This window comes from Indicator indicator, chromosome 13 (assembly GCF_027791375.1).
Source record: "Indicator indicator isolate 239-I01 chromosome 13, UM_Iind_1.1, whole genome shotgun sequence".
In the NCBI taxonomy this organism is placed as follows: Eukaryota; Metazoa; Chordata; class Aves; order Piciformes; family Indicatoridae; genus Indicator; species Indicator indicator.
The window spans coordinates 2,829,916-2,848,725 of record NC_072022.1 but is presented as its reverse complement, the minus strand read 5'-3'; the positions used below and the strand labels follow the sequence as shown (position 1 = coordinate 2,848,725).

The 18,810-nt window shown below is 42.1% G+C and overlaps 1 protein-coding gene across 4 annotated transcripts in view; it reads left to right on the top strand.

The window, feature by feature from the left end:
• EPHA4 (EPH receptor A4) overlaps positions 1-18,810 on the top strand; it is a 106,348-nt gene that overhangs the window by 73,152 nt on the left and 14,386 nt on the right. For 3 of the 4 annotated variants that reach the window (XM_054385723.1, XM_054385725.1, XM_054385724.1), the window contains 6 exons: positions 7,646-7,770; positions 9,009-9,168; positions 10,122-10,233; positions 16,506-16,564; positions 17,356-17,469; positions 18,045-18,230. In XM_054385723.1, coding sequence (XP_054241698.1) covers positions 7,646-7,770; positions 9,009-9,168; positions 10,122-10,233; positions 16,506-16,564; positions 17,356-17,469; positions 18,045-18,230 — 756 coding nt within the window. Of the gene's footprint in view, positions 1-7,645; positions 7,771-9,008; positions 9,169-10,121; positions 10,234-10,708; positions 10,717-10,989; positions 10,994-16,505; positions 16,565-17,355; positions 17,470-18,044; positions 18,231-18,810 lie in introns of all 4 variants that reach the window. The other variant, XM_054385726.1, reaches the window with a different exon arrangement.

Below are 18,810 nucleotides of genomic sequence, written 5' to 3'. Positions count from 1 at the left end.
GATCCTGCCTCTAAGTGTGACTGGGTCAGGCTCTAAAGGAGGACTTTTGAGGGCCTACAGAATCACAGAATATATCGGATTGGAGGAGACCCTCAAGATCATCCAGTCCAACCTTTCACCCAGCACTGAAAGCTCAAGACTAAGCCATGTCCCTAAGCACCAGGTCCACAAACTGCTTAAACATCTCCAGGAATGGTGTTTCCACCTGGGTCACCTCGGGGGGACATTCCAATGTTTGATAACCCTGTCAGTTTCCTAATATCCACTTTAAACCTTTCCTGGTGCTGCTTGTACTATTTCCTCTGGTCTTGTCACTTGCCACCAAGGAGAAGAGGCTGCCCCCTCCTCTCTCCAACCTCCCTTCAGGTGGTTGTAGAGAGTGATGTCTCACTTCATCCTCCTTCTCATCAGACTGAACAACCCCAGCTCCCTCAGCAGCTCCTCACAGGACATGTGCTCAAGGCCCTTGATAAGCCTTGGTGCCCTTCTCTGGGTATGCTCCAGCACCTCAGTGTGTCCTTTGCTATAGTGAGGGGCCCAGAACTGAACACAATGCTTGAAGTGTGGCTCCACCAGTGTTGAGTATAGGGGGACAATCACCTCACCGTTCCTGCTGGCCACAGTTGTGATGGTCTCTGTCTGGACTGCATGGCCCATTGTCTTTGTGTCTCTCAATCCAATATAATGCAGTGTAGCATTAACACTGGCTTCTTTAGGCTACAAAATTTATTGTTGTTTATATTGGGTCAGATTCTAACCTCAACTACAGGGAAGAGTAACTGCAGCATGACCTGCTTTGTGACCAGCAGCTCCAAACCTGCTCAGGTCAGACAGCTGCTGACTAATTCCCCATCTTCTCAAGTTGTTTACGGCTCTAGAGTTTCTTAGAGCAATTCACAGTGCTCTGGATGTTCACCCTTCTTGCATTAATCATTCTAGTTTAAGCATTTAGAAGTGTTTCAGTGCTGGGTGTTTTAAGTGGTTGTATCGTTCAGACAGCTTTTTATAAATTGCCTTCCAAACGAAAGACTTGTTTTCCTGTTTGCTTTAAACTGGCATTCATACATACAGGAAACACACAATATTCTGCCATGTTTCTGTTGGCAGCTATGAAGTTATCCTTGTCAGAACATGCCAACAGGATTTCTTAGCAAGCTAGCAGAAAGAAAACAAGCAGTTCTCAGACTAAACAGCCCCCATGCTTGATTTGTAATAGAGATCCCTTGCTAAATGCTATGTAGATTCTATAGTCCCTGGGTTTAAGGCAATCTTTGGGATTGCAAGTTGCAGATTCAGGTCTCTGGAATTATTCCAGACTTGCACTGCTTTAGCTGATGTTGTTATTTGGCCTTCAGAACTGGAGGGCCAGTACATCAAAATAATGTCTTGCTGTCAAGAGCTGTTCCTTGGAAATTAACAGTCAGAATGAGCCATCTCCTGGGTGTGCAAAATCATCTTCATCATCCTTGTCTCGTTGTAGTTACTGCTGCAAACCACAAGGAACTGTGGTCAGATCTCAGCTTCTGTAATTGATTTTATCTAAATTAGAGCATTTCTGGTATGCTGAAGCTGTCTGTGCTAAAACTGACAGAGAAGGGGATGGGCAACTCAGAAAATACACAGGCTCTTTGTGGGTCCTCAGCGGACACTGCAAGTCTCCAAGAACTGAAGCAGGACTAGGGTAGCAAAAATACAGCACTCAAATAATCCTCGGCTACTACTATTTGTTGCTGCTAACAGCCTGGGTTCTCCTTCAGTCTTTTGATTTGATGCAAGTTGAAGCCAGCTTTTGTGGTTTGGCAGGATTTGCAGCTCAGGTTCTTTTGGGAGAGGCAAGAAATGAAAACTTGAAAATGGAGGAAATGTTTAAAACATAATAAGGCAGTGTTAACTGTCTTCTAAAAATCTTATTTTTCTAGCCCCTTTCTTGATGAACACATCATTGCAAACATAACTGATGAGAGCTGGTCCCTCGGTTGGAGAGCTTGTTGCTTTTCTTTCTCAGAGCAATTTGGCAGTGGAGCTTGAAAAGAAAGGGAAGATCCCCTGTGCCTGTCATTTTGGGATGAAAGTGTAGCCACAGGATGAGAGTATCCTGTGGCTGAGCTGGTACTTTTCTTGACCAGCACAATTTCCAGTAACGGGGAGGGAAGGGTTAGTGCAGCAGTATTACGGCTGATGGAAGGGACTGAGAGAAAGAAGCCAAGCTCAGCTGCCGTGCTGCTTCACGTTGCCTCGGCCAGGATTTTCACGTGTGGGTGGATAACCTTGGGCACTTTACTCCACTGGCGTAGATTTAAAGTTTTTGCTTTAAATGCTAAAGCTTGGAAATGCTGGCCTGGATCTTGGCGTGTCTCAGTTTCCAAGCTGGGAGGTGTTCCTTGCCAGTCATCATTCCTGGGGGAGGGAGAGGCAGACGGTGGGAAGACAGAGGATTTGGGAATGTCTTGGGAAGCTTCCAATGGCTCAGTTGAGCAATCAGGCCTCTAGATCCTTGTCTAAGTCCTAACCTGGCCCAATCATCACTAGTACAAGTGTTTGCTCCACTTAAAGGGAATAATAAAAGAAATTAAAATATGCCTGTGGTTAGGTTTTAAAGTGAATCTCCAGCCCACATAGTTGCTGGTCCTGAGGAGAAAGGCATAGCTGTCATACAGGCAGAGAAGAACTGGGATGACAGCCTCTAGCTCAGCTCTTCAGACGTGCACAGACATCTAGTCTGTGTGTGCACATAGATTCACACATGCAGAAGCCTTTCATGGCTTATCCTTGTGTACACACATGACTTGTATGTATGCTGTGCATACATTTAGAGAGTTGTGAAGCCAAAATGCATTCTCCTTGGTTTGCAAAGCCATTTCTCAGAGCACAGGGGCGGTGGTGCTCAGAAACAGGAGCACTTCTGCAGGGACAAGAGGAACTTAACACCAACCTTTTAAAGAGTAAAGCTGCTTTCTTTTTGATTTATTCTGGCACATGTTACTATATAGGGATGGGTACTTCTCCCTTAGCTTGATTTGAGTCAGTGTGTCAGTCAGTAGAGTAAGTTGTTCTCTTACATGAAAAAAATTGCCAGGATCTGGCCTGGAGAATGTTGCTTTTAGACATGATTAAAACCATTTTTTATTCTCTGTGTTGTCTATTCTTTCTGTGCTGGGAGATTATTTGATAATATAATTTAGAGAATCCTATGTAAAATTCAATATTACCAGGTAAATACTCAGAAAGGAAAACTGAAATGTGCTAGGTTCCCTTAAGTGTGTTTTGTCTCAATTAAGAGAATATCTTTTATTGTTTTGTTTTGATTTCTAAGAGGACTTTTCTTCAGTGTTAATTTTTTTTTAAGTAATTAATAATAGAGCAGGCTTTTAGTATCTACCCTGGAAGGTAAAACCCCTTAATCACAGTAACATCATTAGTGCTTTCAAGCATTTAATTTTGATGCTTGACAAAGCACACAGCCATTGATAAGAACAAGTAAGTGTTGTTGTGTGCAATTGAGGGGGGAAAAAAAAAGGCAAATCATGAAAACCCCTAAGCTTCAAGTAATTAAATTTAAATATGTTATTTGAATTTAGCTGAGATAATGTACAAACTGTGGGTATATTTTTCAATCAGTGAAAGACCCCTTGAGTAAGCATGTTCCATTTAAATTCAAATCATGGGGAGTGGAAAGTAAACCCTGCTGTGGTTAAGAAGGCATCTTCACTAAAACACTGGGCATTGTGTATCTTTGATATCTGAGTGCTCATGTGTTGCAGCTTTATAAAGGGCTGTTTTCACTCATGGATGCCTACATGGCAGAGACTTTATTGCATCTATTTATTTCCTGCTTTTTCCCTCTCCTAATTTGAAACAGTAATGAAAAGCTGACACTCTGCTTCTACCATCCTTTAAAGTGCCCCAAAACTGTTACAATTCAGCACTTATTAGCCTTGGGATATGGCTTTATGGCATTTGGGTGAAGTTTTTGGAGTACAGCTGTGCTCTTTCTCTCTCTGTAGGCCACAAGCTCTGAACCACAGTAATAAAACTACTAGTAGGTGTTTAATGGCAGGTTATTGAGGAAGTAGATAAAAGAAAATTGCAACGTTCACATCAGTAGAGAGTGGGGTTTGTAAGGGAGAGGAACTGCTGAGCTTTAAACTAGGGAAAGTCACACTTGGTGCTTTTGTTCAAGGGGACCTCTTTTTAAACACCAAAATACCTTGTCATTTGCCTTGGTAAAATGGGCTGTTCTGGTAGAATTGGTGCTTGAGATGTAGGATCTGTGTGCATGTGGTAGAAACACTTGCTGTTGTAAGCAATGGTGATTGAGAAACAAGTTTTTCCTTTCTAAATATGGGGGAGGACGAATGTGCAAGAAGAAGTGGAGGAAAAAGCGATCTCTTACTTTCTACAGTGTTGTGTGATTTTATTGTGAACATCTGAATTGTGTACATGGTCAAGCTGTCTTCAGTATGTTTTGTGTAGGAATGTGTGTATATAATAAGCCGTTAGCCCACGCACATACAAGGGAAGATTCGGTCTTTTATTCTGCTCACGATCAAAGCATCATTTTTACAACCCGTTACATGTTTAGTTTCGCATCACCTGTAAGAGACAATATAAAGGCATAAGGGAGAAGAATAAAGAATGTGAATATTTCTCAGAAGCTCACCCAGAAGGCTGTGCCTGCCTCCTGAATAGCCATGGCGAGCTGGCAGTGGTGTTTTTTCTCTTTGTCCTGGACTCTACTGACTGAGCTCTTAACATCCTTGTGGTAATATATGTCCCAGGAGACCCAGATCTGGTGTTCTTCCAGATGTCCAGTCTTTCAACCACTCAGGTCAGCTGGTGGATCCTGGAAAACGGGAAAAAAATAAGCCTGATTTTTAGGACAATTTTCAGAAGAGAGAATTTGTAATATTTTATCCATGCAGTGAGATATCTGTGGTACTGCCTGTAGTTATTGAGCCCGGTTCCTCAAGGTGCACAGACCTGCAGCTCAGCATCCTATCGCACAGGCTGTTATGCTGACTGCATGTGATGCAGAGATGTCAAAGGGCTTCTGGACAGCCTCTTGCAGTTCTGATACTTCATGCTGTTATTGGACTTCAGCACTCAATAGAGCTTGTGAAAAGGCAGAATGGACAGAACAAAATGACACAGAAACAAATTTTTCGTCTACAGAATACAGGACAAAAGAGATTAATATTTAAGTAGGCTGAATTTGCATGTAAAGGACAGAAAATTAAAAATCGGGACACATAATTGTAATTGTGACAGAGGAGTTAACACACACGTCCTCTTTGTGTCCTGGAGGACAGGAGCACATTGTTTATTCCAGTGTCGTGTGGTGCTGTCCATTTTTGAGAAAGATGAGAAAGCACTTGTTAAACTATATAAGACTAAGTGTCTTTCACCCAAAGGAGCAGTTAATATATATTCTTCTGCTGCAAACAGCCATTTTACAACAGAGAAGAAATGCACTTTCATACAGCACTTACCAGCCCAATACTGAGGGACTCAATAAATTCTGATATAAACGCCTGTAGAAATGAAGTGGGAAACCAGAGGCTAAAAAGAGGATAAAGGGAGGAAAGGGAACTTTCTCTCTGCAATTCTTGAGATCAGACCAGCATAAGTGACAGATGCTCAGTAAAAAGAATTGCCTGTCTGCCCTGTATGTGGCACTGATTAACTAAGCAAGTTTCTCTCCTGTTGGTTCATCTGTAATGTGTGTGCGTCTTAGAGTAACAAATCTGATTTCTAATTTATTAGCTGAGCAGTATTCTTGCTGCAAATGGGAAGGGAAAAAAAAAAATCAGATTGTTGAGGAACCATGAGGTTATTAAGCAGGTTCTCAGTCATGCCACGGATCTAACGTGATGGAGCACACCAGGATCCTCCCTGTTGGCTGTGTTTATAGTCTCCTCTGTCATCCAGTATTTGCCTTTGCATGTGAGAGACAGACAAGGGAAAAGAGAGAAAGATTCTGGAGGCATTTCTAACAGAGATGCCAAACTGTCAAACAGTAAATCAGAAAGCAGCTCCCTGATGGTTTCACATCAAGAGGAGACACCCTTTTGTGACTGTGCAGCGTCTACTGGTGATTTTCCCTTCTATCAGAACTGTCTGATATGGTCAAGTAGGTTTGAGGCTTTCAACATTCAATTTTCCTTTCATATATCGTGACTGTTTTATTTATTTGCCTTTCTCGGTAGTTTTCAAGGATACAGGTTTCAAGGATGCTTTTTGCTCTCTTAATGTTTTCATGGAGATTCATCCCAAAGTTAAGGGCAGGAAAAGAAACAAAAAGGAAAAAACTGGGAAAGGGGAGAAAAAAAGAGCAACATGGCTACAGGTCCAGGGGACAAAAGAAGAAATATATTCAATTTAGGAAGACCTCTAATCTCCGGTTATACAGGACAGCTTTGTTAGATAAGATTAAAAATTTCATGAATGTCCCTTTTTATCCCTGGAGACTCCACCATTTATTCTAGCTATTGTCAGCATCAAAAGAGCTTGATAACAGCTGGCTAGAGACGTGACCACACAACAACACAACAGCAAGGAAGGGCCAGCCGGGTTCATGAATCTTTAGAAAACCCGTTCCCCCAGCACAGCCATGAATCTCTGCTATCACAGTCAAAGGGAGAACGCTTTGTCCTCCAGCCAGTCAAAACCCTGAACTTCAGCATTAACAGGGGCTCTATTGAAAGCGTAGGGCACACAATGAGATGCTTTCCATTATCTTCTTCATTGCAGCCCTTATTAATGTGCACAGATACAGTTTAAAGGATCTTTGAGTTCATCTTGTTGCTAGGTAGAGTTTTCCCAGAGATTGGGCAGACCTTACCCTTGGCAGCATAATCCTGCTTGTTTTATTCATTGCATCAATAATAATGCCACATGGGACGGCGTCAGATGATGCCATTTTCGTGCACAGTGGACCAGTCTTGGGTATCTTCTGCCTGGGAAGGGACTACCAAAACCAGAATCTGGCCCTTGGGTGCTAAGGTACCTCATTCTCCAGGGGGACTGTTCACAGACTTGGGCATAAACAGGGCAAATTATGAAGCACAAAGTGGCACAGACTTTTGAAATGCAAGTTTCTTGGTTTTCATGGGAGGGTCCAAATCAGCTTTATTCTGGTATGACTTAATTCAATGGCAATATTTTCTCAGCTTTAGAGAAAAGCAGATAGGTCCCTCAGGAATTTCATGATTCAGGCAAATAGTTACTGAAGTAACATCAGTTCATTTCAAGTCATGGAAGAAGAGAATCGCTGTGAAGCAAAACAAAAGTCTGTATGCATTGTGCCTAATGAAGGACAAAAACAAGGCATACCCTTTTAGTACTGTAACCCCTTATGGAGGTTTCTATCTGAGCATCATGAAGGTGGCATTGTTTAGGCAACTGTAACTGTTACTTCAGAATGCACCAATCTAGTATTGCTCGAGAACAAGCTTTATTAGAGAGCGCTAAATGTAATTTTGTGAGAGACAACAGGAAAAATGCTTAATGCTTATAACCTCCCTCCCTGCTCCCCACCAAGAAAAGCACAGGTTTTGATAGCACTCATGTTGTAAAAGCTATGATTCAAAATACATGTTCCTCATTAAAATATTGCATATATTTATTTATTTTCTTTTTCTGGCAGCTCCATCCCCTATTGCTTTGATCCAGGCTAAGGAGATAACCAGGCACAGCGTTGCCTTGGCTTGGTTGGAACCTGACAGGCCAAATGGAGTCATCTTGGAGTATGAAGTCAAATACTATGAAAAGGTACCGTTCAAAAATGGACAAGCAAGGAGTTTTACTTGGGTTCGGGAAGGGCTTTTTACTTCATTTCATTACACTTTATTTCCAGCTAGAATTCCATCGTTTGAAAGCAAATAGATTCAATTTCATAAAATCCAATTAAGGATTTCATGCAGTTGAATGGTTCCTTGAAAGAATAAGATTCACAGGCTGTTCCAGCTGTATGGAATGAGTTTATTTTGTTATTTTTTCCTGCCTAGGAACTCGTCTTTTGTAGCAAGCATATTAATAATGAGAATCAATAATGTTGGGCAGAAGTGAGACATTAGCTTTACTTCATAGACAGTAGTATAATAATGAAGTATCTAACACAGTAATAATGATTAGATTCTGTTTGCTGATAGCTTCTGCTCAGAGCGATAGTGTGGGCTGGATGGCTTCAAATAGGGAATAAGGAAGAAAATTACATTCTTCATCTTTCCAAGGTAGAGGGAGATGTTATTCCTACAAATGAGCTCTCAGGTATGGAACTATGAAAAGAGCTATTTTATTTGAAGGTTCTCTGCAGAAATGAACAATTACCTGGTCTTGCTTGTGTCCAGACTCTCTCACATGTGTATGCATGCTTCTGAATTGTTTTGATAAAGATAATGCCTGTTTGCTTCCCTGACATACAGAAAAAGGCATCTGATTTGCAGGGAAGCTAGATTATTACATTTTTTTGATGGATTTTCCAGCCAAAAATAAAACAGTTTTTAAGACTGGACTTTCGAGAAGATATTTTTTAAGCCTTTTGTTTTGTTTTGGGTTTTTCTTTGGTGATGTTTTTTGTTTTGTTTTGTTTTGGGTTTCTTTGTTTGGTTGGTTTTGCTTTTTTTTGTTTGTTGGTTTGGGGGTTTTTTGGTTTTTTTTAAATGGATTCTGCCTGGTAGGAAGGAAAAGAAAGGGCCAGCATTCTATTTGAAGGCTTGGCTGTTTTCCAAAGGATTTCATTACAGGATTTCTTAAATAATCAGTGATATATGAGCGTCAGACCTACCTCCTCATCTCCTTTTTTGACCTGCTCAGAGCTCCACGCAGCACGCAGCTCAGGAGGTATTGAGCAAGGCCAACAGCAGGAGCCCTCGGGATGTATTTTGAGAATTCCAACCCTGTTACTCACCTTCTTTCATCATGACAGTTTTGGCAAGGAGGCAGGGTTCCATGGTTCACATACAGGGAGCCATTTTCACTTGATCACTGCTGTGTTCTTTTGTTGGTAGGACCAAAATGAGCGCAGCTATCGCATTGTGAAGACAGCCTCCAGAAACACAGACATCAAAGGCTTGAACCCCCTCACTTCATACGTATTTCATGTGCGGGCAAGGACAGCAGCAGGCTATGGAGACTTCAGTGGGCCATTTGAGTTCACAACTAACACAGGTAATGACATGCCCATTGATTTCTTTGTCTTTCCATAAGCGAAGAGTGCAGATGTAACTGAGCTGTGTGTTGGGAGTTTACCAAAGGTTGCTTGGGCTGTGGTGTCTATGTTCAAGGACGCTGTTCTTCCATGACTGTTGGTGATGCCATAAATCTAACCGGAGATCTCTTTTAGATGTGCTACATTCTGCATTCTAGCAATGGAAATACTTTACTGAGGCATAAGGAGGCACGTCCTACAAACACTCGGAGGCCATTGATGCCTTTATCTATTTTACACGTTTGGAATATCTCCATTGCAGGAGAGTAGAACCCTGTTACTCCCCTTTGCAAACTCTTGTCATAGATCAGTTAAATGTCCTGCATCAGGTTACATATTTGCATTTTTCCTTAGTGAACATATGTAGACAGAACGTTTGAATTATGTTGTCAATAGAGTTTTTCACTTTGCTTGAGGAAACATGCAAATTTAGCCCCCAAAATATTTGTTTTTCAGTGTCAGGAGGGCAATGTGACCAAGTCTATTTTACTTTGGTCATACAGGTCTGCTTATATGAATCTAAGGTCATGCACAACAGTAGAAACACCCTTCAGATGAAGATAATCCAGCAGGAAGAGGGTAGATATTTAAAAATAACTTGTTCTCTTTGTGTCAGCTGGCAAGTGATCAGCTGGCCCCACAGAGAGAAAAAAGAGGAGGAAAGAAGAGTGGAAAGCAATTAGAAAGGCAAAAAATAAAATAGCCATTATACCTTCTAAACAACACTGGAGGTTAGAAACCAGGGTGCTGATGTTCCCCAAATCATTATCAAACACCATGTCTTCAGCTAATTAGGAAAAATTATGTCGAATTACTATATAATAAAGGCCTGAAAGTAGATTGGAGTGCTACTCCAGAAGGCCTCCCTCTGTGCTACCTAGGTTGACACTAATGCCCCCTTTTCTGTTTCTAGTTCCTTCCCCCATCATCGGCGATGGTACCAATCCCACAGTGCTGCTTGTCTCAGTGGCTGGCAGTGTTGTTCTTGTGGTCATTCTCATTGCAGCCTTTGTCATCAGCAGGAGGTAAGAACTTAAGCTTCTGTCTCCCCTTCTCTCTTTCATGAAGGAGTTTTTTGTCTTCTCCAAACAAAGCTAAATTCTTTGATTAGCATCATAAACAGTGAATTTGCATTACAAGCCTTCTCACATGTAGCTTTGATCTTCTCAACATTAGTACCAAGCAGCATGTGATCTAATGGCAATAGTTCCAGCTCTATTTGCCCTTCAAATGCAAAGCTGATCGTAATAACTGGGCATTGAGGAGCAAGCCAGCTAGAGATTCGTGGTTAGTGGAACTTGGAGTTAAGTTTAATGGGTATGGGTACAGAAGATTTTCTTGGAGTGACTCCTCATAGGCAGGGAATAAATGACTGCACTGTTCTCAGCTAAGCCATCAGACTGATTCTGATTTTTGTGTTAGTCCGTGTGAGTCTTTATTAGTCTTTATTAGTCTTTTGGGTTAGTCCTTCCAGAATGAGTGGATATGACTGTAAAACAGAAGCCACAGTCATTCAGCATCATATACAGTAGCAAGCAGACTGGATCGATGGTTATTTCATCAGAGCAGGACCGTAATCTCCTCCAAAGTACTTGTGCCTTCTCCTGCATTCAACCCAGGCATCAGAAACAGTCCTATGACTGGGAGGAGAGTGTAGCAGAAGCACAGCATGAGTGTTTCTGTCTTCACCTTTGTGTTCAGTCTCATTTCAAAAGGTCAGCATGATTTTGCTTCAGTGTAATTCTGAGATAAAAGTGGACATATCATTGCTGCATCTGGAGCCTGGTGCCTGAGAGATGCGTATTTTGTCAGTCTCTGTTGATCCATTTAATGGCATCAGCCATAAACATGCAGACATTCCTCTTGATTTGCTCTTACTTTAAATCGTCTTAAAGAGCAGTTAAGTCATTGTGATTATAATATCTGGCAAGTAGATATGCATTGTTGCAGCTTTCTGTGGGTGTTCAGCTCTCAATGCTGACAGGAGGTAAGGAGAACAGAACATATGAAAATGTAATGCGGAGAGACAGCTTTATTAAAAGCCATTGCAACAGCAAATAGCATCACTGAGCTTGATGGCTTAATTTCCTCTCTGCTTTTATTGATCACTTTATTATTTAAGGCAGGATTGATAGCAGGATACATTGGCTTTCTAATTATGAGTTGCCACCTTGGAGAATTGAGCCTGTTGAGTTGCTTTGAGATGATTCCTTCTTCTCCTCCCCTATAAAAACCCATCGTTTCCCAAGGCTGATAAACACTACTTGGTGATTGGCCCTCAATGGATCACTCCTTAGAAAATGAAATGTCAACCCCTTGCCCTCATATTGATTCTCTTCAGTATCAGCCATAAAGCTGTCAGAGGAAAGGCTGCCTGGAGCCAGGTAGCTGACAGACTCGCTGATGTGGGTCTGTGCTCAGCCAGGTCTTCTCACCACTCAAGCTGTCCTCTCAGTTATCTGCCCGCAAGTGTTCACCTTGGACAAAGACATGGCAAAGAGCATGTGGGCACTTGGGACAAATTCTGGTCCAAGCACTGGTGGGAGTGAAGATGAAAGTTTCTTGGTGGCCATGGGTTCAGAGGTGTCATATAAACTCTGCACTGGTAGGTCTCAGAGAGGCTGTGAATGGGGAAAGACTTAGTAAGAAGAATGAAATACTAGGATAGCGAAACTGCTTTGTGCATGCTAATGCATGGTGCTTTGCTAATTAGTAGCCTTCCTCAATGCACAGCTCTCCAGTAGCTCTCAATAAACAGAATCTACTTTAATATTCACCATTACTCTAACAATTTTAACCACTTCACTCATGTCATTTAGAGGTGTGGGCTTTGGGGATACTTCATGATGTTCTTATACCAGCAGAAGTTAATAGCAAAATAATTATACTTTGTTCCAAAATTACTTCAGATGAGAAAAGGCTTTTTTGTCCATGCAGTCCCCAGGAGGAGGTTTTGTAATCCAGCCATGACCTAAAAGTCGTATTTTTAGAATCAGTGCTGTGCTTTGGCCTGCAGACATGGCCTGTGCATCCCTGAGCCAAATGTAGAAGCTGGGGTGTACGCTCTAGGTGCCCACTTTTGAACCCTGGGTTGTTATTACTGATTTAACATTACACTTTTTCATTGCTCAAATTCCCAAATTCATCTTTACAACAGAACTTGTTAAAGGACTTTGTCTTCAGGCAGCTCAAGCTGTTTGTTTCTGTCTTGTGACCACAGTGTTTGTGTTAAGAACTGATCTGCCTAAAGCTTAGTTTAAACTTACTGAGGTTAAGATCATATCCATAGAGCAGAGTCCAGGAGATAGCCCATGTTTTTCTAAGCCATGCACTGCAGGAACACTGACTGAAACTATTGTCTCAAATAGAGTTGCAAAGGATTTGGGAAAGTCTAAACCAGAAAAGAGCAACTTTGTAAGACAGATTGGGTGGAGTAATCTGTCCTCTGGTCATCAAAAAGTGTCTGTCAGAAATTCTTCCAATGGATAGTTTGATTTGTCTTCTGTTCCCATCAACAATTTGTCTTCTGTTCCCATCTCACAGAATGCTGGTGTGGTGAGGGGGTTGGAAAGGACCTCTGCAGATCATCCAGTCCAACCCCTCTGTTAAAGCAGGGTCACACACAGCAGGTTGCCCAGGACTGAAATGTTCAGGCAGTTTTGTTGTCTCTCCAGAGAAGGAAACTCCACAACTTCTCTGGGCAGCCTGGTCCAAGGCTCTGGCAACCTCACAAGAAGGAACATTTTCCTTGTGTTCAGATGGAACATTCTGGGTTCCAGTTGGTGCTCATTGCCTGTTTTCCTGCCACTGGTCTCATCCTCTTGATGCCCTGCACTTTGGATATTGTTAAGCATTGAGAAGATCCCCTCTCGGTCTTTCTTTTCTCCAGGCTAAACAGCCTCAATGTGTCTTATCCTTGTCAGAGAGATGCTCCTGTCCCCTCATCATCTTTGTAGCCTCATCTGGACTCTCTGCAGTAGTTCCCTTTCTCTCTTGAACTGGGGAGCAGCAGCTACTTCACCTCACACTGCATGCTCACACCCTCCTCTTTGTCACCAGCCCCCAGCTGTAGATCTGCCTGTGCCTCTGATCCCTGCAGTTTCTGAAAGCCTCTGTGTTCTCCCAAATGCTGGCTATTTGATCACCACCACCATAATCCCTGTAATTACAGCGCTCAGATCTGTGACAAAGGCTCCTTCTGCCCCTCAGATGAGCTGCCCCCACAGGCAGCTCCCCTGTGCTCCATGGTGCAGGGCTTGGGGACAATGGCAGACAGGAGTGTCTGACCCCCAAACAAGCAGGAGAGGTCAACAGGTGACAGAGAAATGTGGAAGTAGGTAGTTAGTTGGGAAGGTATTATTTAAACTTAATAAGCTGCAGTTATATTGCTCGAACAGTAATCCCCTTGTTTCTCTTTGCTTTTTGCATGTCTTTGGGTTTTAGTGGAGGAAGGTGATTTTTTTATCTGTTGTTAGGGTGATTGTACTTTTAAGACAAAGAACATTTTCTCATACTTAAAGTGCTTCCATGCAAAGCCTGTTTCTGTTTCATATTTCCCATCTGTGGCCAAGCTTTAATAAAATCAGTTTAAAGGTGTCCTGCTTAAAATGAAGAATCTTGGGTTTTTTTTCTCTTTTTTTTGCTTTCCTCTGAGAGAAGTGTAATACCTGAAACAATTTCTGTATTCCTTTAGCTGACTTGATCCCATATGGTACTGGGTGGGGTTTGTGCTGCCTCTTCCTTCTCATCCAGTTCAGTAACTGGAGCAGAACATACTCCTTTTCACGGAATCTCATCATGGCAGGTGTTGAAAGGGACCTCTGGGGATCATCCAACCCTGCTGCTAAAGCAGGGTCACCCACATTAGGATGCCCAGGATTGCAATGTCCAGGTGGGTTTGGAATCTCTCCAGAAAAGGAGACTCCACAACCTCTCTGGGCAGCCCGATCCAGTGCTCCAGCATCCTCAACAGGAAAGAAGTTTTCCCACACGTTCAGATGGAACCTCCTGGGTTCCAGTCTGTGCCTCTTGCCCTTGTCTTGTTGCTGGGTGCCACTGAAAAAAGTCTGATCCCCATCCTCTTGCTTTTCTGTCCTTTAACTATTGATATGCATTGAGAAGATTCCCTCTCAGTGTTCTTTTCTCCAGACTAAACAGCCTCAGATCTCATGGCTTTTCCTTGTCAGAAAGATGTTATTTAGCTGTGTTATACCAGGGCTGTAAGGCCTCAGGCAAACAAACAGTTTAAATGGGTGTTTGGATCCAGTGTAGTTTTTAATAATGCTGCTCTTGTGATTTGGAGCCAGTTGTGTTTAATTGACTTTCATCAAGAGAAGAAGCTCCCAACCATTTATGGTTGGATGTATACCTGCTTTTTATGTCTGAATTCAAGTCCTGTTGGTGTTGTTGGGAGCTGTGGGGCTTGGTTCAAAGATCAGGTAGTCTTCACATGTCAAACAAGATTTATTTTCCTCCTGTTTCATGGTTAATTTATAGTTTTTATTATTAGCGTAATGCTTTTAATGCCAGCACTACCAGACTGCAAAGACCGAGGCTGGGAAACAACCGTTGACATCGATGCGAAGCTGCCATTCCCCAGGCACAGACTGGGAAGCTGGATGCTTTTTTGCTAAAGGGCAGAAGGGTTTTGCTGGAGGGAGGGGAATGGGGAGACTCAGACAGATTTGCTGCAAGTGAGGCTCTCAGTCATGAGGTCTCTTCCTGTTGTCTGAGTTTTTGAGCCCTTTTAACTCACATTTCCCAACAGGTCTTTCTCTCACCCACTGTTTTTATTCCATTACCCATTCACCATTTTCTGAGTATCAACACCGTTTCAGCCCAGTGTCCCTGGCAGTGTGGGCATCTCCTGCTCCACTCCACATATTGGTTTCATTCTGCAGGCAGTACCAATCTTGAATCCTGTTCTCCAGGTTTGATATCTCCTTCTGCCTTCTCTCTTCTTCACTCCAACCCAGACTCCTGCCAGTTAGCTAATGTGGGTCTGACACACTGGGAGACTTGAATTTCAATAGGAACAGGCAAACTGAGGAGTAAACACCACCAAGCCCTTGTCTTCAGCAGTGTCTGTTCTTATGTGTGGTTCTGAACTCTCAATGAGTGATGGGTAAAAGCCCAAATCAAATCTCCATCTTCATACCATTAGATAATGGGGAACTTCAAATCCCACTGTAAAGCTGAAGTAATTAAATATGTAACTGGGTACAATATCACAGCATCATTGAATGGTTTGGCTGGGAAAGAGCCTTTCAAGGTCATCTAGTTCAACCTCCTTGTAGTGAGCAAGGGCATATTCAACTAGACCAGGTTGCTCAGAGCCCTGTCCCACCTGAGCTAGAATGTTTCAATGGATAGGACATCTACCATCTCTCTTTTAGTTTAAAACCATCACGCCATATCCTGTTGCAACAAGCCCTGCTAAAAAGTCTGTCCCCATCTTTCAGACTGACTCCTTTAAGTCCTGAAAGGCCACAGGAATGTCTTCCTGGAGCCCTCTCTTCTCCAGGCTGAACAACCCCAATATTGTGTCTTTAGGTGTAGGAATACTAATCTATAGAGTTAACACACTATATCATCTCCAGCTGAGAGGGTTAGTAGAGTTCTTCACCCCCTTCAATTATACAGTGATTACAAAAATAAAATCCTTGGGATCTACATTTCTGAAGATTAAGGTTTGTTAGGGTGGGTTTTTTTTTTTTGCTTTTTTGTTTGTTTTTTTGGTTGGTTGGTTTGGTTTTGTTTTTTTGTTTGCTTGTTTTGTTTTGGGGTTTTTGTTTGCTTGTTTTTTTTTTTTTGTTACCATCCTGATTTCTGGATTAACAGACTTGTTTGCATTTTAAATTTGCAGTTACATCAATGGGTTGGTATTGGCATTTCCTAATTATGTTTGAAAACCAATCTACCAGCACACCTCTATCATAGCATTTAAATCCATATATAAAATAGGGCTAAAAATCAATCTGGCCCCCTTTTGCACAGGATTGCAAGTACATGTTTGAAGGCAAGGTAGCCAAAGCACAAGCTGCCTTTCTTTAAATGCTGAGATGCAAATAGATTTGTGTTTTTCTCAGTGCTTTGTTGACGCCAGTAACACTTAGGAGTAGTCAAGGAGTCTCCTGCCCTGCTGGTAAGTGTATGGTGTGTCATGGGCTGTTGGAGGGAAGCTGCAGAGCACAGGTCATGGCAGGTGCAAGCAGCTCAAGTCTGAGCAGGTCAGGAAGATTGAGCTTGTCTCAAAGATACTTGTTCTGAACTGAAATGCTCTTTTTTGTTCTGACAGGCGCAGTAAGTACAGTAAGGCTAAGCAAGAGGCAGATGAAGAGAAACATTTGAACCAAGGTAAAAGAGACAGCAGTACTTTGGTTCTTTGATTTGCTTCATAAAACATGTCCCATGTTGTGATGCTTGGGAAATCAGGGATGACATTCCTCTTGAGATGAATATATTTCTGGTTTTCTCTCTTGCAAACATCCTTCTTCAATACTATGTACTTTACTAACCAGGAAAGTAGAAGTATCTCGGTAAAAAGTTTCAAGGGGACAGGCAGGAGAAAGGTTCATCAGATTTTTTTATAGTTCCTTTCCACTGAAAGACATCTGTTGTTGGCTCATGATACCTCAGAATGATTTTTTTTTTTTTTTCCCCCACAATACCCTGCTAAGTCAGTTTTTGGATGGGCTGGAGTCAATCCTGAAGGAAAGGGGATGTGAACTTTACTGCCCTTTTCCCCAGACTGAATCATACTGAGTCATCCAGGCACCAAACCTAGGACCTGAGCTCACAATTTCTTGGGTCCCCAAAGAAAAACGGGATGTGGTTTAGTCTCAGAGGTCCATACACAGGCCGTTGGCCTCTTAGTGATGGCAGTGATTTGTGAAGCTCATTTGTTGGCAAAAACCTGGTTCCTTACATCACTATTGGGAAATATTAAACCTTTACATTATAAATACTGCATCGGAGGAGAAATACATCAAGTCCTTCCTTTCTTCATCAAGTCATTCCTGGCTTACAGTGCATCTTTATTGTACACTCTCCTTGCTGTTGTATATCATTAAAGCTTCAGTCTCATATGTTCTGTGTTCAGCAGCATGTAGATCAGCAACTTCAAATCAAACATTCCTGCCTTGCAGGTGTTAGAACATATGTGGATCCTTTTACATACGAGGATCCGAACCAAGCTGTGAGGGAATTTGCCAAAGAAATTGATGCCTCCTGCATAAAGATTGAAAAAGTTATTGGTGTGGGTAAGTGCCAGTACTTTTGCATTTTTGTTTCTAAGTATAGGTTTAAGTTTGCTTCTAGAATACGTGAGATCATAGAATCACAGAGTGTTTTGGGTTAAAAGAGACTGTAAAGATACAGTTCCAACCCCATGCAATGGGCAGAGACACTTCCTGCTAGACCAGGTTGGTCAAGGCCCCATCAAACCTGGCTCTGAATAATTCCAGTGTTGCAGTCTCCACAACTTTTTTGGGCAACCTGTTCCAGTGCCTCATCACCATCATGGAGAAAAATGTCTTCCTAATATCTAGTCTAAATCTGTTTTTTTTCAGGTTTGAAGCCATTACTCCTCACCCTGTCACTATGCCTTTGTAATAAGTCCAACTCTAGTTATCCTGTAGGCTCCCTTCAAACACCAGAAGGCTGCTATAAGGTCTCCCTGGAGCCTTCTCTTCTTCAGGCTGAACAATGCTGGCTCTCAGCCTGATCCTGTGAGCTTTGTATGACAGTTCACCCAGATGAGCTGATATACCAGTTTGACAACACAAGTTTGTGCTTCATATTCATGACCATGGATTCTTGTGCCTTTTACCTTAAGGAGAGTTTGGTGAAGTATGCAGTGGGCGACTCAAAGTACCAGGAAAAAGAGAGATCTGTGTCGCTATCAAGACTCTAAAAGCTGGATACACTGATAAACAAAGGAGAGACTTCCTGAGTGAGGCCAGCATCATGGGACAATTTGACCACCCCAATATCATCCACTTGGAAGGTGTAGTTACTAAATGTAAGTAGGATATTTTCATGACAAGGCCAATTTAGAAGTCACTGAGAAATTAAGTCTCTGCTGGTGTGTGCTGGGTTTTTTTCTTTTTACCCTTTCTCCTGTGAAATGACAGATGGAACAGATCCACTGATAGCTAATAGGAGGAAATCAGTGCAGGAAAAGTCATCAATCTTGTTGTCAGCTATAAATGGGTTTATGGTTTCAACTGATACTCTATCTGTAGGCAGCTTGTGTGAGATTTTGTAGGGGGAATTAATACTGCAAGGGTTGGCTTCCCTTCCCCCCCCACCCCCCATGCTTCTTGCTGTGCCAAGCAACATCTTTCACATCTTTTCCTAGACTGAGATGATTGTTACAGGATAGGCCAAAGCAGATGGTGAGCAAAGAATTTTAAATGGTTGGGAGAAAAAAATACCAAAACAAAACTACAGAGTCATGTGTTTAAGGTACAAAGCACAGATGTTAGGAGCAAGCCTTTGAAATGAAATGGACTATTACAGTGTGAAACTTGGTTATTTGTTTTCCCTGACATACAGGTGTGATAATTTTACTCTGCTGAATTTACCTGGCTGATCTTTGT